We start from the raw sequence: 23780 nt of genomic DNA on the forward strand, positions 1-23780 counted from the left end.
ATATAATACGTATTATGTATATATCCTGGGTTTAAAACAAGTAAATAGGTATCTGAAAGACAGAACATTTACACTACACACCTTCCTCTTCTTCCTCCTCTTCCAACTCTTCTTCATCCGGTGTCTCAGCAACCAGAGAAATTGTTTCCACCTGTTTTTGAAGTTCCTGCAATTTGCTCTCGTACACCTGGACACAGGGACGGAGACAGAGAAGATGGGCAATTCGCCATCAGCTGCAACAACCAGTGAAACCAGCTGGTCAAAATACAAACCATTATGTCAGAACTACTGCACAGTCTTCCCTTTGACAGACAATGCTACCAGAGATTTATTTATTCATTCATTAAAGAAAAGTCCCTTGACTTGAAAGACCCGATGTGTAAACAAAGCAATGAGGCATGAAAGGGAGTTCAAAGTTAGCCAAAATGTTCCATAGCGTACAACGTACTGCACAACAAAATATCTGAAGAAAATGATAATTTCAGTTCAAATGATTAGAAATGGATATTGTGATTATGTAATAAGTTTGGGTATCCCAATTCTTGAGCCAATGTAATGAATGAAATGCTTTTGCCTTTTGAAAACACTCATCTAAAATTAGTACTTGACGCTCTGGAAATATAACTTGGTGAAAGGCCGAGTGAAAAAGCCTGAGTGGGTGGAAGAGGATAGGTGCTGCTGGTGGAAGCGGAGTCAACTGTAATCCAATGAGGGGCGCCAACGTCATCAGTGCAGGACGGGCTTTGGTCCCGGTGACCTCATCCTGTTTGTTCAGTGTCTTCTGGGAAGACAATGCAGCCTTTTTGTTTGTCATTAACCACCTCCCTGCTGAAAACTGAATTCCCTTTACTCAAAATCTATTGGAAATCCAAAAAGGCAAGTTTTACTGAATGTAGTTGTTACCTGCAGTAAAGTTGGTATTGTACAAGTTTTTATTCCATTTGTCCAATAATACTGCACCAATTACCCGAACGAACTCCTGGATGTGCAATGTACGTGGCACTAAGTGCCTTCTGATTCTGATGTGTACCATTAATACACCATGTGATTAAATCTTTTTAAAAAACAAAATGTTAAAATTCCCAAATAAGTTAAAGGGTGGAAAAGGTTAAATGCGATTCCATGATAATGGAATTAGGTAAAAGCAAACTTCAATCACGGTCCAATGCGAAAGGTGTAAGGAGTAGTTAATTATAACATATTTTTGTATAGTATAGTCTGTAGAGTTATTTAGAAACTTGAAATCTTACAAATTTAAAGTGTATATTAATATAAGGTTTAACAACCTTTAACCTCATGCAGGATGTTTCCTAAAGTGTCCCAAAAGGATCCTGCTGTATAGTGCCCACGTGCACGGATCTCATTCTGTTCCTAAACTGGTCATTTGGCAATAAAGAAAAAAAAATTCCATCCATATGTAAAAAAAAAAGGTATACTTTTAGCATGTAATTTTATTTCAGTCGTATTGTCAAAATTCTCCAGCAACACAGGGATTCAGTACATCCTTGCCTCGTTCACGTATGCACCGTATGTTTGTACAACGTGCCTGATAGGGACTAATAACTTGGTACACAGCCGCTATGAGGCACTTGATATTGTTGATTCAAAAAGCAAATGTACAACACTCAAAATACACAAACACTTAGTTGAGCCCTAGCACAGGCATATTTCCTGACAACAGTACACGGTTCATTTGATGTTGAATACCCTTTACCAGCTTACCTGGCCGGCCTCAGCACCAGTGCATATTCTTGTATGGAGCGTTTATGAGGGATGAATGTCGGCTATCGCATGCAAAGATAGTCAAAGACATGAGGCGTGGAGGTCGGGGCTTGCATACGTCGTCATATCATTTGGTTTTCGTAACAGCATAGTACGGTAGAATATATACCTTCAAAACTATTAGTAGAAAACACAGAAAAGGTTTCTATACATTTCAATAATCCTCAATGGTCTCTTCCACGGTGCAGAGTGTCACTGTTCCTCTAAAAAGGCCACCTGGAACATAACTGTTAACAATTAACGGGTTCTTTAAAAGCAGAAGAAATGCATAAAAGGAAAAGGCTAATTGACAGGCGCACAATATGCTTGTTCAAGTAAGCGTCAGCTACATCACAGAGGCAAAGAAGGATTGTAATGGACCACCCGGGTTTCATGAGAATGAGGCATTGATCCAGCGAACACAAGGCAGTCTTAAAAATCAAATTTGGATAATTCCCCTAAAAAAAACATTATGCAAACGCTTCAAGTCTCTGTCATTCCAACATTTTTTAAGGCAAATCTGATGCAGCCATGACAACACTGTGTACAACATCCAATCATAACACAGAGCCCTCTGTGCCTACTCAGTGAAGCACAAACCAAGAATGTTTTCCGAAGACTGCATTAAACGGGAATCAGAGCGAATACAGGAAAAAGATTTTGAACTGGGTACAGTCAAACTTTTAAATAGTTACAATGTTGTGGATCCTTTCCTTTATAATAGCATCACTCTCCTTTCATTTCCAGAGTAGTTCTTACATTTGATTGGGTCTTACGTAAACTCCAGGATTCTGAGAACATAGCTTCATTAATTCATTAATATTAAAAACTCTTAAATATAAAATGTCATCAATTATCCATGACTTGAGGAGGTGCAAAGTACTGAAATACAATTATGTGACAGATATTTGAAAAATAAAAAAAACAATAAAATGGCCTACTACAAATTTGAATAAATGATATAACCAAAAAGTTTGTTTGGCCAAGTAAAGTTATGAAGGTTGCCAGTTTTGCACGAGTGTTAAATCAAAAAGAGGGTAATATGCATAGCAGGATTAATGTAGTTAGTTTATAAAAAGGCACCTTTTGGACTCTATGTCTATGTCATTCTATTAAAAGGGTGTCATGTTATTGACTAGTGCATCAAATTATTCAATTTCTAAATGAGAAACGTACTAATGATTGGATTCCAGATCTAGGCCAATACGGATTTATGAGATTAAACATTATTTTGTATTAAGATGCAGTTACAGAAATAGGGACCATGTTCCTAAGTTGGGCTACAATATCCACAAAAGCCTTGACGAAAAAAGCACTGTAGTGAGTTTATACTGTAGTGGCTAAAACATTCATGATAAATCATACCTAGGTTGGCAAATAACTTCAACCATGAGGAGGATTTTGGCAAATAAAAACAGGACTGGTGAATTGTCACATATGCTGAAGAATGCAGTGGCATGAAATCTCTTCAGATGCAAAAAAGTCCCTTTATTATCTGTTGGCTTCTGTTCCAGCTCTCCCAATACTAGCGAAGACAGCACACACAATGCATCAAAAACAGGTGAAATGGCATGATGATGATAGAATGTCCTCTTATAATACATACAATACTTTCGGATCAACCAAGAACGCACTCTTCAGTGCAAAAGTCACAATCGGATTGAGCTGCTTGAGTCACATGATTATGAGCTGTTGTGATCTGTAATGTTTTTTGCCTACTAAAAGTTTATCAAACTAGTTATTGATTTCCCCACTCAGACTGCCGTCTCTCTACTGGCTTTCAGATTGGGAGCAGACATTTGCCTGCGCATTCGCGGGGGGGCCTGAAAGCTGATTGGATAGTTAGCGTGGTCAGGGTGATGGTACTGCTGGTATCCGTTGAATCTGCCATCGGTGTACACCCCGCCATTGTTGTGGTAGGGCTGATGGTGATGGTGATGGTGTGGCTGTTGCTGCGGATGTGCCGGCTGGCCCTGATGGTGCCGGGGCAGGTAGAAGGTCTGAGTGTGCCTCCTGTTGCTCTCAGACTGCTGCAGTGACTCCATGGAGCCGGAGGGCCGCTGGCGGTTATTAAAGGAGTGGCTGCGGCCTCGTTCGTGGGACTGCTGGTTCTGCTGGTTCTGCTGGTTCCTGTAGCTGTGTCTGTGACCCTGGCTCGAACCTTGCTCCGGGTCCTTGCTCCTGCGCTGGACTGACGGGCTTGGCAATGGGGGAGTGATTTGGATCAGTGAAGCAGCCACAGGTTCTCTAGACTGAAGTCCATCGCCAACCTGGCTTTCTCCCTCTTCTTCCTCTACAGCTTCTTTGGGCACCTTTAGCTCAATGACCTGCTGATCTGTTATTATGATATGAGTTCCAGGGCTCCATGAATTGCGGTGCTTGGGGTTGCTTTTGAAAGGGAAGCGTAGCTTTCGGTCTTCTGGGGGTATAAAGCGGTGTGGTCCAGTTTGCCTGCGGAGCTGCTTGGAGATCTCTTGTTGCTGAAGGCTTTTGAGGCGCAACTGCTCTTGGCGCATCCAGCGCATGTGGCCTCGCTTTAGCGTGGAGTCATCTCCGGTGCTTTGGCCAGTATGTAAATCGACATCGTCTCCATCAGGGTTGTCGGGAGAAGGAGGTTTGCCCTCTCGAGGGCTTTGAGCTGTGGGAGGGCAAGTGGAAGTGCCAAACTGAGGCATTTCCTGGCTCTCGGGGGTGATGAGCGGAAGGACCTTTTCCATTTTGACCATCTTGTTTCTCAGGGCGCGGATCTCCTCGTCTTTCATGTTGTTTTGTTTCTTCACCTCGTGCAAGATGTCTTCAAGTTTATCAATGTGCACCTTCAAGTCATCCATCACAACCACTCCTGCTCGGGCCCCATTGGTAAGAACGTCCTCAATGCGCTCGTCGCCGACGCCCACCGTGTCCCAAACATCCCGAGCCACTGCCCTCCACGAGTCCCGCTCGTTGGGGTCCTTCTTGCTGTAACTAGCGCAAAGCTCCTTCATCTTTACAATGGCCAGAGCCTCGATTTCCTGCCGCGTTTGGCGGAAGTCATTGAGCGCTACTTCATAGCAAATTTCTTTAACTGCCTGGATTTTCAGGTCAGAGATGGTCACCCACTTGGAGTCCTTGGTGATGCGACGCCGCTGAGGGACCTGGTACATTTTAACTTGCTCTCTTATCTTCCCACTGCTGGGTAATCCACACTTTTTCACTATGGTTTGTAGCTTGCTGGGAGGCAGCTTTTCCCTCAAGGAAGTGATCAGTCTCCAGCTCTCTTCACAAGACCTCTTATCTGAGTCATCCCCACTATCAGAGTCTCCATCCTTGAGAAAATGACACAGGAAACAAACCAAAGGGTTCCCCAAAAAAAAGGGAGAAATTAAAATGGGAAATCAAAGACAGGATGAAGGAATGTTTTTGTTTTTTTAGGAATGAAAAAAAAAAAATCTGCAACATGGGAACTTCAACTGAGAGTTAAGTTGAAGTCATGTCAAAACATTATACATCAGCTGGGACAGAATTTTGCAGCTCAGAATTTTAGAAAATATTTACTATAAAATTGCCATTGAACTGTAACCGATTTGATCTAATTTGATTTGCATACATCATAAGTGTAAAAGATGTATGGCAACATGCAGAATACATCCATCCAAAATAAAGATAGGAAAATTAAAAACAGTGAGTTTCATTGACTTTTTTGTGGGTCATTTTTTTCATTATCATGTTTTTTCTTGTAAAATAATTATTTGAATTATTTAATAAATGAATTCAACATTGATTGTTGTAAAGAGTGGTTTTCTACATCAACTTTAATAATATTGTTCCCAATGTTGCACATTGATATAGATAAAGTAAAGGTAAAGCATGTCTGGAATGATTAGAAAAGGAATATTAATAGAGAAGAGAGAAGCGCTTCTGTATTGTTTTGTAATACTCCTCTTCTTAATTGAACATGTTGTGATTTGAAAGCTGGATCCCAAACATGCTACAGTGGCATGCATGTAGATGCATTTTAGAGCTTTCTCCCTTTAGTCCAGAAGGTTTCAGAGGCATTAGCAGGGAGTTAGAAGACAAGTTTCTTGCAGCTGATCAGAAAGCCAGTAGAGAGAGAGGAGAGGCAGGAGTGAGGGCGAGTGTTAATCCACTACAAGAAATACGTTAGTTGGAAGAAGAATGCAGTTTCTCATTTTTGTTGACAAAGTACATTACAGATCACAACCATTTGGTACAGATAATCGGGTCTTGTGTAGGATACTGTATCCATGCCTAGAATTGGACATATTGTGTTGCTGGGAGTCTGAACCTGTAGCTCAATACATAAAACCATAAGAGTATGGAAGAGGTCTCAATAATTCAACTGTAAGCAGTAATAACTCTTGCAGTTGAATAAGAACTCGTTGTTGAGTTGTGCTCTTAGTCTTCTACATAGATACCAGGTAAGGCTAGCAAAGTAGGGAACCAAAGAAGTCAATGAGAAACCACATTGTCACTAACTGTCAAAGAAATTGCTGCTGTCACAGCAGGAATTGTTGTTATCACAATGCATTGGATATGTCAGCAACTGCATTGAAGAGATTAAACTTTAAAACAGAGCAAGAAATCTAGAGTAGAAATCTAATCCAAGCAAATCCACAGCCACTTCAAAAGCTGATCCGCTCAACACCAAACACTGCAACTTAGTCCAAAACCAGTACAGAAGGAGTTAAGAAAACATGCTATTAACATGAACCATGCAAAAGCAACAGGACTTAGTAAAAATCAAGGCAATGCGTTGCCGACCAATAATCAATTAATTTTAAATGAATGTGGATCTTAATATTAAATCCACTTCAGCTGTAAGTTGCTGTTTTGCAAGATTCAGATGCACTATATAAAACACAAGAAAAGGGAAAACAGGGATTTGGAAAGGGAAAGGCTTCACAATCTAATCCTCACTTGATCAAATTGCTACAAAATAAATGAGTACAACTTAAAAGGAAGGCAAGAAAAAGCATCCGTCTCAAACCAGAAAACCTTCCATGCAAGAAGAACAGACATGCGCTAGAAAATGTGTGATTCTTTCACACACAAACACACAAAGTGTGAGAGCTCAAAGTGAGAATTAGTACTAGAGGGCCGCAAATGGGCCGAGTGAAACTATCATCCAAAGAACTAAACTAGCTCTCCATCCGTACTATAGAAAACCATGCTTTAACTTTTGAGTTCCACTTATGACATTTTAAATCAAAGTCAGTCACAAAATGACACAAATGAGCCAAAGCACTCAATGTGCTACTTTTAGTCATAACTTGCAAAGGGCATGAAATAAATGGTGGCTTAGAATCTATTAAACCTACTGTGCAGTTTACAACACTGTGGTTACGCAAAACAAACTGAATCCATAAAATTTAAAAAAGTAGGTTGGAAAAATATCCAGATTATTTGTACTTACCAGTCGCTGCTGCTCCAGAAGTTGGTCTGCTTCCTCCTTCTCCTTTTTGTACAAGATTTCCATCTCAGTGAGCCTAAATGAATAAGCAAAATACATTATACAATTTGTGATATACTGTGCAATGACATGACAAAATCAGACTGCCACCAGTGGCGGCAGTTTGTTTGAATATAGAAAACAGGATGGGTTGCGTACCTTTTCTCCATCTCCTGCTTCATGTCGATGCCCTGCTTCTCCAGAAGCTCCCTCTGAGCGAAGGTCCAATCCACCGGCTCGACCGGGGTTTCCGCAGTTGGCGTTTTCTCTCTTTCGGCTCGGGCCTGTTCTGGATGGTTGAACCGGAACACGTGGTTCTTTCCCATAATGATGCGGTTTCCTGAAAGATGGGGCAGCCATAAGCATTGAGAGTATGCAATTTCACACATTGAGCTTTGAGTAATGAGTTATCCTAATGTTTTTTTGACATGTTGTTTCTTATTTCAGTCAGAGCCCCACCGGCGATGTTATGAGCCACATTGCACAACTATGATTAATGAAGGCCTAGTAACACACCATCATATGCCTTCAATTATCCGTAGGTAATAGGAAATCAGTCAAGTCGTTGCGGTCTAAAGATACAAGTAAAGCTTTTACAGATTATGTACAACTTCGCTGGCAAGTTTGAGATCGGTACCTGAACGAAGCTGGATAGAATCCTCGACGCGTTTGCCGTTGACGTAGGTTTCTGATCCCTCGCATGGCACCAGCATGACGATTACTTTACAAAAAACACCCCAACCATTGATCAGTGACCCATTCGAAGTATCAAAAGCTAATCCATGTTCACTTTCAAATGGTAAATGCAGAGTTCGAAGTGATTACTGACATTTAGGGCCTTATGTTTTCATTAAGCAGAAGATGAATCTTGAGTCTACACTCACCGGCCACTTTATTAGGTACCCCATGCTAGTAACGGGTTGGACCCCCTTTTGCCTTCAGAACTGCCTCAATTCTTCGTGGCATAGATTCAACAAGGTGCTGGAAGCATTCCTCAGGGAGTTTGGTCCATATTGACATGATGGCATCACACAGTTGCCGCAGATTTGTCGGCTGCACATCCATGATGCGAATCTCCCGTTCCACCACATCCCAAAGATGCTCTATTGGATTGAGATCTGGTGATTGTGGAGGCCATTTGAGTACAGCGAACTCATTGTCATGTTCAAGAAACCAGTCTGAGATGATTCCAGCTTTATGACATGGCGCATTATCCTGCTGAAAGTAGCCATCAGAAGTTGGGTACATTGTGGTCATAAAGGGATGGACATGGTCAGCAACAATACTCAGGTAGGCTGTGGCGTTGCAACGATGCTCAATTGGTACCAAGGGGCCCAAAGAGTGCCAAGAAAATATTCCCCACACCATGACACCACCACCACCAGCCTGAACCGTTGATACAAGGCAGGATGGATCCATGCTTTCATGTTGTAGACGCCAAATTCTGACCCTACCATCCGAATGTCGCAGCAGAAATCGAGACTCATCAGACCAGGCAACGTTTTTCCAATCTTCTATTGTCCAATTTCGATGAGCTTGTGCAAATTGTAGCCTCAGTTTCCTGTTCTTAGCTGAAAGGAGTGGCACCCGGTGTGGTCTTCTGCTGCTGTTGCCCATCTGCCTCAAAGTTCGACGTACTGTGCGTTCAGAGATGCTCTTATGCCCACCTTGGTTGTAACGGGTGGTTATTTGAGTCACTGTTGCCCTTCTATCAGCTCGAACCAGTCTGGCCATTCTCCTCTGACCTCTGGCATCAACAAGGCATTTCCGCCCACAGAACTGCCGCTCACTGGATGTTTTTTCTTTTTCGGACCATTCTCTGTAAACCCTAGAGATGGTTGTGCGTGAAAATCCCAGTAGATTAGCAGTTTCTGAAATACTCAGACCAGCCCTTCTGGCACCAACAATCATGTCACGTTCAAAGTCACTCAAATCACCTTTCTTCCCCATACTGATGCTCGGTTTGAACTGCAGGAGATTGTCTTGACAATGTCTACATGCCTAAATGCACTGAGTTGCCGCCATGTGATTGGCTGCTTAGAAATTAAGTGTTAACGAGCAGTTGGACAGGTGTACCTAATAAAGTGGCCGGTGAGTGTATATTTTTGCACAATGTCACCCGGGTCGCACATTTGTTCTTTGCAGGCCAATAGGGGTTACATGTATATTTCTTTAAACAAGAGCACGTAAGGTTCTATCAACTACACTTAATCCAAAAAACAATCCAGATACTCAATAGACATAAGCTAAAGGGAACCAGAAGCAGGAAAACTCATTATGGAGCCTCACCATTTCCATTGGCATTCCTCTCGCTGCGGAAGATACAGTGTTCTTCCTTGATATGAGCACCGCTTAAAACGATGTCTTGTCGTCTTTCAGCATCAGCCTGACCCACCCTGAAATAATAGAAGAGGCCATTTTGAGCAAGTGAACACGTCGCTCCCACTTCATTAGCTGCCATTTTGTCAAAAAGTCACAGGCAGGAGTTGGATGAAATCTTTAAACCATACTTTTGGAAGACACCACCTCTCAAGGACTATACGTTCTTTCGGCATTCATTATTGTTCCCTGGAGGCGCGATTGTAACCCAATACTCAACAGGGGTATACTACACACTGGGCAAAAAGGAAACTTGGGAAGAACATAACTTTAAACAGCCAACCTTTTGTCATTTAAAGCTTTCTGTGATTCAGGATTTCATTTCCCATCTTTTGATGTTAGGAAAGAAAAGCTTTCAGCATAGCTGTTCAGACACTACTGAGATACTGTCTGGAAGAAATTCAAAACCTTTACATATCCTCTGAAGCATTTCAGTGTCATCGTTCAGGTTTTGGTTACCTTGTAATGCCGTCTTTGATGTAGTAGAGCAGACACTCTGACATGAGAGGATCCTCATTCAGGTTAACCAGGTGTGGAGTCTACAGATGATGAAACATCATGAGAGGTTAACAGTTTGCTGCTAAAACACTTCTAGTCGTTCTACTTGCATCAGAGCAAAAATACATAGCAATAATAACAACATAGCAATAATAGCATTTTAATCAAGTGGGCAATGGGCATACTGTCATATCAAACATTGCGGAGGACCTCTCAGTGATGGTTAGCAGTACATGAACCCAAACAGAAATGGTTTCATTGACACAGTGCTGACACCTCTAGAATCTAGAATGAATCACAGCATCACTACAGCTAATGCTAGCAGCTACTCCGTCAAACCACCAACCTTTTTGGGGGAAAACACCCCATTAAAGTCAGTGTATAGATCACAAGGCTTCTCAGCGAAATGCTAACCCATTGAGCGGCAGTGAGTGAAGGGAGAAAAAAAATGAATGAATGAATGAATGGAGGAAAAATGCATGTGAGGGAGAAAAACCTAAAAAAACACATCAATCAGTAGAGGAGGGGGGGTGATCTAAACATCCTAAAATTATGGAATGTATTTTATTGAGGGGAATTCTCTTCAACCACCTCTGATCTAGTGACGACTACATTTGAACATTCCGTGACAGATTTGTAATCTTTCCATCCCTAGAGTGCCTCTTCTCAGAAGCTTGTACAGACAAGTCGGCCAGCCTCTATGTTGTGGCCACACGGCACATTATCTACTAGAAGGTCCTGAAGATGTGCAGAGAGTGGCAGGAATGAGTTCAAAGGGAAGCGTTTTAGCAATCTACTCAAAGACAATCCTTTATTTAACTGGTCTGTGTAAACATGTAATTGAAAGAATCCCCCCTTTATTTAAAAAAAGTATATTATGGAAGAATTTCAAGACAAATAATAATGTACGACCTATCATTTCTCTTATTGTGCAGTATATATATATTTCCTGAATTCTCTCGGATTATTGATAACATGTAGGAGGAAAATGAGCTGTGATTTGACCGCACAGAAGCTAAATCAAAACAACTGGTAGAGTCATTATGGGGGAATTCTGCCAATAGAATTGTTCACATTTATGATAAAAATCACTACTTGATCGGGTGGTGGAAAGGCTCTTTCTTTTCTAATTCAATTTAACAAACCTTCTTGGTTGGAAAACAATCAAGCTGGTCATCAAATGGGCTTGTTTGGCTAAGCTGATTATGTGAAAGAAGAGTGGAAAGACAGACAGAATGATGAAATGAGTACATGAGAAAAACCACCGACGGTAAAGGGAGGGTAGTCAAAGGAAAAAAACAACATAGGAAACAGAAGTGAGGTAATGGGGAGCAAAAACTCCATCAACGTCTGTGTTTGGTGATCATGTCTTTTGTACCTTTTTAGGAGAAAAGACCCCCAAAGTGCCTCCATCTTCACGGATTGCCACACCCATCTCTGCAAGCAAGGCCTCCCTAGTGATGGTAAAACATTTGTAGACTCAGGAATGAACAGAGAAAGAGTCAATACTCTTTAGATTTATTTTCAGCAAAGAGCCTTTGCATTATAACAAAGAGGATGAGAAGTGATGGTGTGCAACAGTAAGTGATCTGTGGAATGGCAACAGGCAGAGAGTGGCACCATCAATGGACAGACATGGTTGATGTCTTCGGGCAGGGATGAGTGGATAAAAGGGAAGACAAGAGTGTGAGAGGGGTGTTTGTGCAGCGGAGTGTGAGAGCAGAGGGGAAGGGAAGGGAAAAAGACAGAATGAGTGCAGAGGAAATGAGAGCGATAGGTGAATGAAGAGACAGATACCACAGCAGGGTGAAAAGACAGAGACACAGCTTCTGGGGTGGGTGGGGAGGAGGGTTGTCTAGAACTGACAGGACACAGATGAATTGAAACATGGGTGGAGGAACACATATCTCAGGTGGGAAATCCAGTACCGACCTCTCCATTCGGATGGCCTCCGTCTTTCGCAGTTTCTCTTCCCAGGTTTCATTGAGCTCGGCAATTATCTTTTCCGATTCCTGAACACAGGAGGCAAAGTATGATCAAAACAACAGGGTGGTTTAGTCACCACATCTTGGTTTTGGTTCGTAATGAAGTGCTATATTGGGAAATGCTGACAATGATGACGACTTCTATTGGGATACCTTTGAGGATCAAAGAATGTGAATACTATGTGCCTCATTAAAGTCAAAAGCCTGTAAAGCTGGATCTATTTTAGTCAAATTTCATTCGTATCTGCGTTGGCGCTTGACGTCATTGGATGACAGACAAGACTGGGCAATGTGGTTGCCATGGAAACTGCAGCTCCTCTTGGTTGGTTGTTTAAATTATTATGCTCCCTTATCAACAGAGTGAGAGGTCCAAAGATCAGTGGCCACATGAGGAGTCACAGGCAGAACAGTAAAGGCTATGCATGGGCTAAAATTAAACCACATCCATGTTAACATTAGCACACAAACATGTAATTAACTAAAATATTACAGTGTGAAGATGTTATTGTAAATTAGTTCTGAAGTTCACCAATTAACAGATATTTACTGTAAAACTGTAAATCCTACAGGCCTAATTCTACTGAGGCATCTTTCAAATATGTACCAATAATTGTGTTTTAATCATGTTTGGAGAATATTTTCTATATCATATTCAATAAGAGATATGGATTAATGCAGAGATGGGGAAATTCTAGACTATTTTAGACAGAGTTCTAAGTAGCTGTGGACTCCTATGTTAAAACAAAACACAGGTGTGATTTGACTGCTGCCTTATACACAGGCCAGATTTACCTTGAGTCTTTCAATGGCCTCCTCTCCTCCAGGGGTGGACATGATGCGCTCCTGGATGCTGGTGACCGACTGAAGGCCCCCTTGGTTACACAGTGAGCCAGACGATGGTGAGGCTGTCAGGGAACCAATGGGGGCTGTGGAGAAATTGCCAGGGCGTTGGTTCTCTGAGGCTATCAAGTATCTATTCTTATTGTTCTGAATGTCTTTGAGGTCTGAGCCAACAGCAGAAGAGAGAGAGAGAGAGAGGTAGGACAGGCCCAGGACAGGGTAATAATGGGATAGGTGGATTAAATACATAAAATGGAGGTGCCAAATTAAATTGAGGAGAGAAAAAGATGGGGGAAGAGAAGACAAAGGAGAGGGGAAAACCAATGTAAGACACACGTTTTAGGGTTAAGACAAACACCACGCATGATGGTCAGCTAAAGACCTAAGCAGTTTTCATCCAGGTGGTTTGCAACAGTCTGCCTGTACCAGCTCTTAAAATCCCAGAACAAACACATACACATATTTTTTATGTGAACCATAATTAGAATGCAATGAAGTCTGTGCACTTAATATCAAGACTGTAAACCTTTGAGTGACATGATGATGTTCCTTTGTTTTGAATGAGAACACACTTAATGAAAACTGCTGTCAGTCTACAGACTACATGATGGGAGAATGTAAAAGGATCTAGAAAGTAGACTGATGAGCCAGGCAAATGCATACAAGTTCAGCCTGCAGTTGAGTGGTTTGTTTCAACATGCACTCACAAATCCACCATAGAGGTTCCATAGAAACCTCAGTAAAGATCACTCAGCTCATGTCAATATAATGGCCTAGCTTAATTTAACTTTTGTGTCCAGGTGACATTGGAAATATAGGCTTTTCCTCCTCAAGAAAAATAGGGATGTGTACTGAGCTACTCAAATAGCACGTAGTGGGAGTAACAACGTGTGTGTTTTTATTCTGCACATTGTGGAAAAGTGAAAGCCTGCTTTCGCTCAGGAACTCAAGTGAAAACATTGGCAAAGATTATCAGCTACAAAAGGGAAGGGTTGAGCTATTAGGGGTGTCTGAGAATACAGCACACTAGCAAACTAACTACTATCAAAACCAAATCATAACACATCAAGCTAGTCAACTCTGTACACATAGAGTTCCACTCTTCTACATAGAAATGTTAAATCATGCACCTTCCCATCTGTAGCTCTGAGCCTCAGTTTGAGAACTGAGAAGCACCATTCTAAAAAGCTGAGTGCTGTCACCTGCAGCGGACGGTTGGTGAGCAAGAAAGCAAGAAAGACCACACTCAAGAAAAAGAGCCTTTAGAAAGTTAATCAAAGACAGACATGGTAATGAAATGGTGTGGGCGCCTGTAGGGTGGGCGAGAACGACGAGCTATCCTAAAAAGCAATGTTTCTAAAAGTAAGCTGCGATGCAGTTGGATTGGAGCCAGTGAAAAGCTGCTTCAGCGTCACACCACCGGCCCACAGCGCATGCTAATCTACAGAAGCCCGGCCTTTCCGAGCCTGCTTCTATCAGGCTTTTGCGCTTTCAGCATTTACATGCAAAGCTGGTAGCAGATTAGATATGCAGTTAATAGGGGTATAAGCAACATTAGCTAGTTTTAATAAGGCAAATTGTGATGGACAATTCATGACTAGCACACATATACACACATTTTATTCCACTTCCTGGGCAATCATCTCCCATAGGATCAACTGAGAGGAAGCAGGAAAAGATGAGAAGGGTCAGAGGTCAACACCAGTAGATGGGGACGAAAAGGTTACAGACGTTTCTTAGCGAGCTGGATGATAAGAAATGGCGTAGAATGACTAGTCAAGTGCCATGTCATTTAGCATGATCAAATCTACATTCTACTCAGCAAGGAGGCATAATAAACCAGTATAGTATCATGGGTTTAAAGCTGTTACAAGTATTTTTAGTCATGGACTAGGCATGATTACAAGCACAGTGATGAAGACAAAGTTGGGTGATTGAAAGAAACGGGACGGTAAAGTAGAAAGAACGTGTCACCAGCAGGTGGTAGACCGTGGGAGAGGAGGTAGAAGCTGTGTGGCTGCAGGTATGGCCCGTGAGGATAGCATTTAAACTCACTGTCTAGGATGTCTCCCAGGCCCTGAGCACGGAGGAGCTCCTTCAATCGAGCCACTTCATCCTTCAGGTCGCGCACCAGCTTGTTGTTGGGATCCTCATTGATGACAGCATTGCATTTGATGTTCTTTGCTCGGTCAGCATAGCTAAAAATTTTAATAGTGATAAACTTTATGTAACAAACAACTAAATGCAAAAATAATTAAACAATCAACTGGAATTCTTTTGGGAGTTATTATTTAGGTCCTGGATTGGAACCTTACCGGAGCGTGCTGAGAGTTTCATCATAGTTGATATCTGCAGGACTGAGGGCGGCTACCATGGCTGTTCTCGAGTTTCCACCTGATATCAGTAAAGAAGTTAATTATGCAACAATGTGGGTAAAAGGCCATTTTCCAAACACACGGCGTGTAGACCAAGACATACTAGTATCAGATTTGTTTTTTAAAGCAACACATGATGATTTCCACTGCAGTGTGCAGTATGGTAAAAAACATTATTTGGGGATAAAATTCGATAGAAACTAATTTCATGAACACAAAAATTTGGTGTGCTTAGACTACACTGCAAAGTACTACTTGGGTCATGCGTGCTAAGATGAAAAGGTACACTTGGAGGTGCTTGTCTAGTTAGCTTGAATTACAGTCTGCTGACAGTGTTCTTCTTAAATTGGCAAAGAGTAATGTACACTAGGTTATGTCCTTTCTTCCCCCCCTCTCTCTCTCATCAGGATACAGATGGTTATATTTTCTTTGCTGTCCAGGAATAAGGATTTTGCAGCACAGTTTACAGGTCCAAATTCCACCAGTAAAAGATATTAAGCAGGAGATGTTTATACCCAAGTTCTCCCTCAGCAGCCATGTCAGAACAGAGTCTCTGTACGGGATGAAGTCAGTCTTCTTCTTCTTCTTACTCTGCAGTAGACACAAATTAAGCGGATTAAGGAGAAATAAAAGTAATGCAAGATATCCGTTTTAAAACTGAAAATTAGTGTTGGCCATTAAGACCGTATCAGGATGCACCATGACAAACACCTCATATGTTATAGAGAAGAGGTCGAGTAAATCGAACAGAGGCCTGATTTGATTAGCTTTTGCTCTGCTGGAAAGGACAAAACTAAGATAATAAGAATAAGAAAACGATGGGGACAAAACACTTTGCTACAGCTTCAGCACCCGGTAAAAGGCTTTCACATCTGCCTCATGGGACGATTCAAGAGGTTCATGTTTGAGCTGTTAAATGGTTTACCTTGCTTGTACAGTTATCCTGTGTCTGCAAGCATTATAAGAACAAGAGAAAGAGAAAGAAGAGACCAGACATTACAGCATATCAGACTGAAAACATGCATTCTTTGAGAGGACAGGGACACGTTTTTGAGGGTAAGAAAAGTCTGAAAAGGAGGAAACGGACAGGAAGAAAGCGATACAACACTCACCACTTCAGCCAAGGCAGAGATAACCTTTCCTAACGTGGTGAGAGATTTGTTGATGTTTGCTCCTTCCTGCAACCATAGATAAGTGTCATTAATCAGGCATCAAGGTAATGCTGCTAATGCTGACTGTGTGAGTCTTACCTTTAGCCTGGTACCTGTAGCGCCAGTGGAATCTGCTCTTTCACTCCCTGCCAAGTCTACCAGACTGATTTTGCTGACCTGAAGAGGGAGCAAATATGTTTCAGATGCATCAAGATGCTTGAATAACATATATTAGAGTTAAAAAACAGAGCGAGGATGAGAAGATTACTGAAAAAATGACAAAACTGACTACCAAATAAATAAAGGTTGTTTTTTTGTAAATCATTCCAATTGTGCAAACATTACCATGAAGTGTGACGCAACAAGGCAGTAAAATTTGATGGTGGCTAAACACAATGGGCATTGTATTTAGAATAACACAGTGGTCTTTGTCCGTCAGAGGAAATGCTAAAAGTCCTAAAATGGCGATCACTGCCGACTAAGGGGACCGTAGGAGACATCTTAGCTGAAATCAAAATGAGCAAACTAAATAAATGCGCTGGAGGTCAAAACAAGTATTAAAAAATGTACTTCATTGAGCATTCTATCAGAGTTATAAAAGTTAGGTGTGAAAAGTTAATATCCGTCTTTCTAGTCTCGTCTGACCTTTTCTGTGGAGATATCGGTCTCGCTGTCATGTTTCTTCTGTGTGAAGACGATGGTGAAAACAGCATGGGACCTACTGCTGGTCTCATTCATGTTGGTGGCAGCCACAGTTCTGCAGGGTAGCACATTGGGTTATTGTGAGGAAAGGAAAAATCACAACCCGTATGCAACACGTTGTTTTTTTAGCTATTTAAAATCACTTAAAAGGATCCAGTAATATTAATGCAAAATGTATGGTCTTGGATATTAAAGGAGCTATCATCCCTTAGTGTTAAACCTTTTAGGGTGAATTAAGTCTAAAGGATTATTGAGGTATGGAGAATACACCAAACACAGTCAGAGGGACAGTCACAGGGGAGGTACGGGCTTTTCACGCCATGTTCCAGAAATAAGCCCTCCGAGTCAGCACAGGAAGATTAAGGCAGGGTTCACTCCTCCCCACAGGAGCCCTGCACACGCACACATTCTGAACTTTAGCGTTCGGTTGCTCCTAGACGCTGACTCATCAAGCCATAGATTTTCCAATATTCTAAGTTCCAACTTATCGTTATCTTGCCAAAAATTCACAGCCTTAATCAAATACTTCTTCGGAGGATGTGAGTTATCACAGTATGTCCCAGCATGATCCCGGGGTATGGCTCACCTAGCCTTGTTGCCGGCATCCATTAGGTCAGCAATGTCTGTGTAGGATGTGACAGCTAGCTTGGACAGGTCTTCCACGTAGGGACCCAGTAGCGGATGTTCTCGCACTCGTAAATTCCCTTTGTTCTTAGGGTTCAGCAAATCCCGCACTCGCTCACAGTAGATCTCCATGTAACTGACCTAGAAAGAAATTGCAAACGTACAGGTAGTTTAGGTGCTGCCGTGCAACATCGCAGGTAACAACATCAAATCAAAGCGACATGTCAACTTTTATGCTGCAAATAATAAATTACAGCACAATTTACATCCTCACAATATTCAGATAGTCTACTTCATCAACATCATGATAATTCACTGTTGAGGAGACTTTCCTCTCACAGTTTAAGTAAACAAGTGTGAAATTCAACTAAATCTTTTAACGCAATGTGCTAATGGATCCTGGCATTGATTAAACCAGTGTATGCACGATTTCTGACCATTACTAGATACACTGAGAAGGGTAGGAATGGTTCATTAGTCAAGACAACAATTGAGGCAGAAGCTGAAAACAGGGGTTACAGATGCAAATCCATTCTGAAACTCACCTCCACGGAGTAAGAGAGTTCCTCTTTGTTGCTGACGTCATCGATTTTCTCAAATAGATCTTCACAGAGCTGAGCGGCAGAGAAAGAAGATGTTTAGGGAAACTTAACAGCATGTGGGGAGGTGAAAGAGAGAATGAAAGGAAACAAAGATCTGCGGGAAAATATATAGAATTCTTTGTTTGTTATGTCAAGAAAACCATTTAGCAACTAAACATTAGAAAATGAAATGGAGAGAGAATCAGCATATGAAACTGCAAATCAGTACAATATAGTATTAATGTTGGAATGAATCAAAGTTGGATGTTTCCATGTGAGAAACATGAAGAATGATAGAGATGATGAGCAGGGAAAGATATTCAGAAACAAAAAAAGAAGATGTGAAAAGCACCCGGTTTGCATTTCTGTGGTTGACAAAGTGACCTCTGCTATGTAGTTCACTGAAATCAGAAAGAGGCATTGTAGAACAAACCATGGGGATGATTCCTTCCTGCCCCTCCTCCTGCTTGCCCATCATGGTGTAGGATTTGCCAGATCCCGTCTGGCCATAAGCGAAGATGCAAACATTGTAGCCCTCGAACGCATGTGCCAGCATCTCCTTGCCAATGTCATTGAACACAAGGTTCTGTGACGCAAAACAGGGATCTTCCGGCTGTGGGAAAGAGTATTTTAACATGAATATATACCTTTAGATTTTAAGATTTTAAGCATGTTTTCAACTGGACGCAACACTGAACTATGCAAAACTCACCGTAGTGTGTGACCAGTAGGAGTAATCAAAACTAAAGGTCTTTGCTGGTTCCTTTGGGGCTTTGGGGTTGAGAATAGCTGTAGAGAAAGAACAGAATTAGTTATGTGGTTGATAATATCCGTTTTTAATGTGATCATCTGAAGGCCTACAATAAGTAAACCCATTTAGGATTCGTCATCTGTTGAATCACTGGACAAAGATTTTGATTCAAACCTTTGAATGCTTTTCATATTGCTTAATCTCATTCTAGAGACCAGTGAGGAAGTTTGTTTTAATATCTTGCTTGAAAATAATCTTACCAAATTCGCTTCCCTCAGTTAAAGGGATTATTTAGACTATTTTTCCAAGCGTTGAAAAAAAAATCTGTGTCTTTAGTCATATGCATTGATAACAAAGACAAACGCAGAGCTTAAATGACCCATGCAGCCCGTTGTCATTAAACCACCTGCACCTGTTGTATCTGCAACAGACATGATGACACAGTATTTCTGCTCTACCCTGCCATTCCCTATGGCCACACAGACATTTCTTAATGAGGAAGAATCTGCAGCCATGCCTGGCATGTCATCCCTCTCAACCATGCTTGCTAGGACCCCTGGGACTTGTGTTCAAGCTTTCCACACTCTGCGCTGGAAATGTGACAGAGAGAAAAGGACATTAAGAAATGTAATGTAGGATATTGGTAGAGAAGTACACCCCAGTGATGCCTCATAGCCTGGTCTTAAATCAAAGTAGACTGGTATTGACTAGAGCTCCCTTGCATCGGGGGCCAGTGTAGAGAGGTCACTTAGGCTACACAGACACACCACACATCCACAGTCAGTAAAAGGGGGGGGGAAGGGTGAGAGGGAGGGCGCAAAGAGGCCAGTGGGGGGATAAAAAGGGTTTGAGGGACTAATGGGTGTTTTCAAAGGTCTAGCACTATCGAAAGCGAACAAATATACAAAGCAAATGTACGGTAAAAAAAAGATTTATGCATCACTGCAAGAACAAAATACGTTTCTTCTTATTTTTTGCCATTTCCAAGTAAATCACAGTGAGGGCCACAAGTGAGTAATTCGCTTATGCTAATTGTGTGCTTCGCTAGTGGCAATTTAAAGCCAGGTCTGGCTCCTCGACATGAGGGTGCTTCAGAGGCTTTTGCATTAAGGCGTCCCAGGCAGAGGGCATCACGATGAGGCTGAGGGCCTGGTGTGTGCAAAGGGTTTCAGCACACTTATCAATAATGCAGGAGATGTGGAGAGACAGGGATTGTATATCGCCCTCCACAGCTCACATGCTGACAGACAAGCACAGCGTGTCCTCAGAAACCAGAACACTAACTGCTGCATGCCAAATATGTGATGGTTATAGCAGCTTCCGTTGCACGGAAACCCAGATAGCTACAACCTAGCACAGGTAAAACCATTTCCCAACCAATCCCAGGAACTTTACAAACGGTTATGGTGCAAATGCAAGGCAGTAGCTTCCATATTGGGCACTGCAAGAGGATACAGCCAAACAGTTAGCTAAATTAAGCCCAATTGCACCTTTGACCTGTCCCCAATGGGAAATTGGAGCTAGGGCATTGGGAAATCTGGGTTCATTTAAGTATCCACAGCCCCTATTCCCCTTTCCTGGAACAATCACCAGTGGCTATTAATGAAGAGACGGTCTGATTCTGACTCATTCAGTGTCAGCCAAATTCAGTGATAAAGAGGGAAGCAAGCAATACAAAAATAAAAAAAGATGAAGACGGCACCCATGTGGGCCATTCTTACACCGGGACTCCCAGGACTGGTCCCCAAACTGACTGTGACAAACAGGCCTTACTGGGAATCACAGCTGTGTACCAGCAAGACAAGAAATGGGCCGTCACTTTTCCTTTTTGTTCATGGACTCTCACCAGAGAACAGGGTGGATGTCGTGGTATAAAAGTGTACCCAAGCACAGCGAAGCTGCATGGGAGCCGCTAGTGGGAGACTGCTCAAATCCTAAAAGGTGCATCATGCTCATGACGTGGCATGTGAATGTCTCACTCGTTTGCCCACTTCATTGCTCTCAGAACAGATAGCTGGTTCCCTCATGTGATGCTGCTAGTGCGTCACGCTCACGTAAGAGTCTATTTATGCGTCTTGAAGGCAATGATGTATTAGGGCTGGCAAAGGGGTTACGTGTGTGAGCATTCTAATTTCTGATTACTTGTATTAAAGAATGATTGCCTCTCATATATGTATACATGTAAACGCAACTATTGCGTCATCGTACATCGGTCTAACTGTTGAAGGTCAATGTTGAAGATTGAAAGAGGATGAAGTGAATTGTATCCCCGCATTCGGAGATAGAGTAAAGCTGAAAGAAGGACTCCTACTTAGGAGTATATCAGCCACTCTGTTCCATTTATACACTTTCCCCTTAGAATATCAATGAGGAATTCCTCTGTGTACCATTTATAGTAAATATTCCCATCAGAGTCACTTGCTTGACTTTAAAAGGCGAGTGTATTCTGCTGCTGTATCATCAGCACTACTCTGTCTTTCTCAGCCATGGCAACAGGTATAGAACCAAAGTCTGGTTGCCATAACAACCTCAACTTGGCACAGAAAGGGAGGATGTGGCACATTGTGTTCAGTTTTCTTTCGCCCCGACCAATCCTGATAACTGCTCTGTGGAAACGACTGACTAAATGCAAGTTTTACGGTCAAATACACTCATTTCCAAATACAGGACACCAATACATCTCCTACAACATGCGAAATGTGAAGAGCTTTAGGAATTTTAACTTTTTCTACTTTGTAAATGGAACATTTAACAATATGCATATTATAGTGAACAAAAAAAAATGTATTTACAAATTCCAAGGCACTACTTCTGGCGGCACAGAAAGAACACTGCAGCCCAATTACCAGGTACCCCTAAAGCGAAGGTTCACGGGCAGAAAACCAATATTACTGGGGGGAGAGAGAGAGAGACGGACATATAAAAGGACTGATTTATCATTCCTTAGTAACCATCAGGCCATTAAACAACATTAAACGTCAGTAACAAAGGGTTGTCGTGCAAATCTGCGTGGGAGACTATTTAGAAGATACAGTGGGGAAAGATTATGCAGGTGCCACATGAGAGCATTTATTTTTTGTCCAAAATTCGAATGCGCCCCCTTTTCAGTTCCTCAAAACACAGGACTGATGTGATGCTGGCACTCCACAGGAGCCTTCCATTTCAAGGCAGGGTGGAAACCAGAGAAAACTAACCACATCCTGCCATCTAAATAACATCCCTCAGCTGGTTGCAGCCAGCAGACATTTTGTCTGCTTGCCGGGAAAAGCAATAACACCCCTCAGTAATTAGGTTGTTAGGAGGTCTCCGCACACCAGATGGGGACTAAAAGCTAGACCCATTCACCTGAGACTAAGAGACAAACGGTGTCTAAAATGGTTGAACTAACTGCCTCTCTCCTCCTGTAAGCCTCCAAGGACCTGGTGGCTGTACGAGCTGGTCGATGTCTCTCTGTGATCGCAGGAAGGAGATATTGCAATTAAATAAAACACTGTATCAAACAAAAGCAATGGGTGAGGTTTCCAGGAGAACCCAGGCATTCAGCAAAATAATATCTGCACAGAAATGTCTGCGTGACAGACATTTTAATAGCATCCCTGGGGTCTGTGAGCATATGGTTAGCAGTGTGATGTAACCACTCACTTCTGCTCATTCACTCACAGGATTACGGACGCGTTCCACCAAAACATCTACAGCACCAAAGCAGCCTTAGCCCAGAGCACTTCAATTGGTACACCAAAACGTGTTTTTTTTTTTTTTATTTATTTGGGGGTGACAAGGATACACACCAAAATGAGGCCTAACCTTTGAGGTGCTCTATCCAATTGCCACGTCGAGAGAACTCAATACCATCACTGCTCTCGTTTGTTGCATCCATAAATTATAAATGTGCACCTGGGTCACAGTTGGCGCATGAGCGGTGAAGCAGAGCACCCGTTGACATGAGCTGATGGCCCGAGCGGTGCCACAGCAAGGCTAATATGGTTAATTCAGTCTTCAATAAAAAGGAGAGCGAAGACTAGACGGGGTGCATTCTGACGTGGCCACCGAAACGCCACGCGTTTTGTGTCCTGTGTCTTTGGAAGAGAGTGTGTGATGGCCCGGTTGCCATGGCTGCAGCACAGGTGACAGAGTTGTCACTGGAAGCAGCTCAAAGCCGGCGGCTAAAAGTAGCGTTTGACAAACAGCTGAGCTTGCCGCAGCCACAACACGGGACATACAACATCTCCAAAACAGAAACAAACATGTGGTATCTTGATTACCCCTCTAGATACAGGGCGATGCATTGTGGGCTTTAATTTAAAAAAAAGATCTTAACAGCAATGTAATACTCCTCTGTACTCCTGCCAAAAGAAACCTGGAGCTTTCAGAGTGGGTAGACCCGTCACACCAAAATCCCCATCGTCCATCCAGACAAACATAATGCAACAAACTTTCTTTCAATAATTGGATCTTGCATTTGTAATTCTGTTTTTCTCTGTTAGATCATTGCAAATGAAGTCATTGAGTTCCTACTCAGAGGCTGATCACGTCATTTCTGCTTCATGGGGGGAGGGGAAAAAAAAGCACAGGAAGACACCAGAACAATGCACTGAATGCAGGGTATTACACACAAAACACAGTAGGTAATCTGTTATGACAAGGCTTTAGGTTCCCGGTCCCCTCTATCACAACGACCCTTTTT

At 42.2% G+C, this 23780-nt stretch overlaps 1 protein-coding gene across 3 annotated transcripts in view; it reads right to left on the reverse strand.

Annotated features, from left to right (window-relative positions):
* Window positions 1-1418: 1418 nt before the first annotated feature.
* kif1b (kinesin family member 1B) overlaps window positions 1419-23780 on the reverse strand; it is a 32180-nt gene continuing 9818 nt past the window's right edge. Inside the window, exons 3-22 of one of the 3 annotated variants that reach the window (XM_062564118.1) lie at window positions 19058-19134; window positions 18779-18958; window positions 18310-18378; window positions 17727-17905; window positions 17084-17195; window positions 16538-16615; window positions 16400-16465; window positions 15803-15878; window positions 15228-15306; window positions 14968-15110; window positions 14529-14570; window positions 12865-12998; window positions 12020-12099; window positions 11466-11541; window positions 10049-10128; window positions 9500-9606; window positions 7848-7931; window positions 7370-7550; window positions 7175-7247; window positions 1419-5066 (exon numbers count right to left, since the gene is read on the reverse strand). In XM_062564118.1, the coding sequence (XP_062420102.1) occupies window positions 3516-5066; window positions 7175-7247; window positions 7370-7550; window positions 7848-7931; window positions 9500-9606; window positions 10049-10128; window positions 11466-11541; window positions 12020-12099; window positions 12865-12998; window positions 14529-14570; window positions 14968-15110; window positions 15228-15306; window positions 15803-15878; window positions 16400-16465; window positions 16538-16615; window positions 17084-17195; window positions 17727-17905; window positions 18310-18378; window positions 18779-18958; window positions 19058-19134 (3467 nt within the window). In that variant the 3' untranslated portion in view covers window positions 1419-3515. Of the gene's footprint in view, window positions 5067-7174; window positions 7248-7369; window positions 7551-7847; window positions 7932-9499; window positions 9607-10048; window positions 10129-11465; window positions 11542-12019; window positions 12100-12864; window positions 13077-14528; window positions 14571-14967; window positions 15111-15227; window positions 15307-15802; window positions 15879-16212; window positions 16237-16399; window positions 16466-16537; window positions 16616-17083; window positions 17196-17726; window positions 17906-18309; window positions 18379-18778; window positions 18959-19057; window positions 19135-23780 lie in introns of all 3 variants that reach the window. The other 2 variants (XM_062564117.1, XM_062564119.1) reach the window with 2 other exon arrangements.

Source organism: Pungitius pungitius, chromosome 1 (genome assembly GCF_949316345.1).
Source record: "Pungitius pungitius chromosome 1, fPunPun2.1, whole genome shotgun sequence".
In the NCBI taxonomy this organism is placed as follows: domain Eukaryota; kingdom Metazoa; phylum Chordata; class Actinopteri; order Perciformes; family Gasterosteidae; genus Pungitius; species Pungitius pungitius.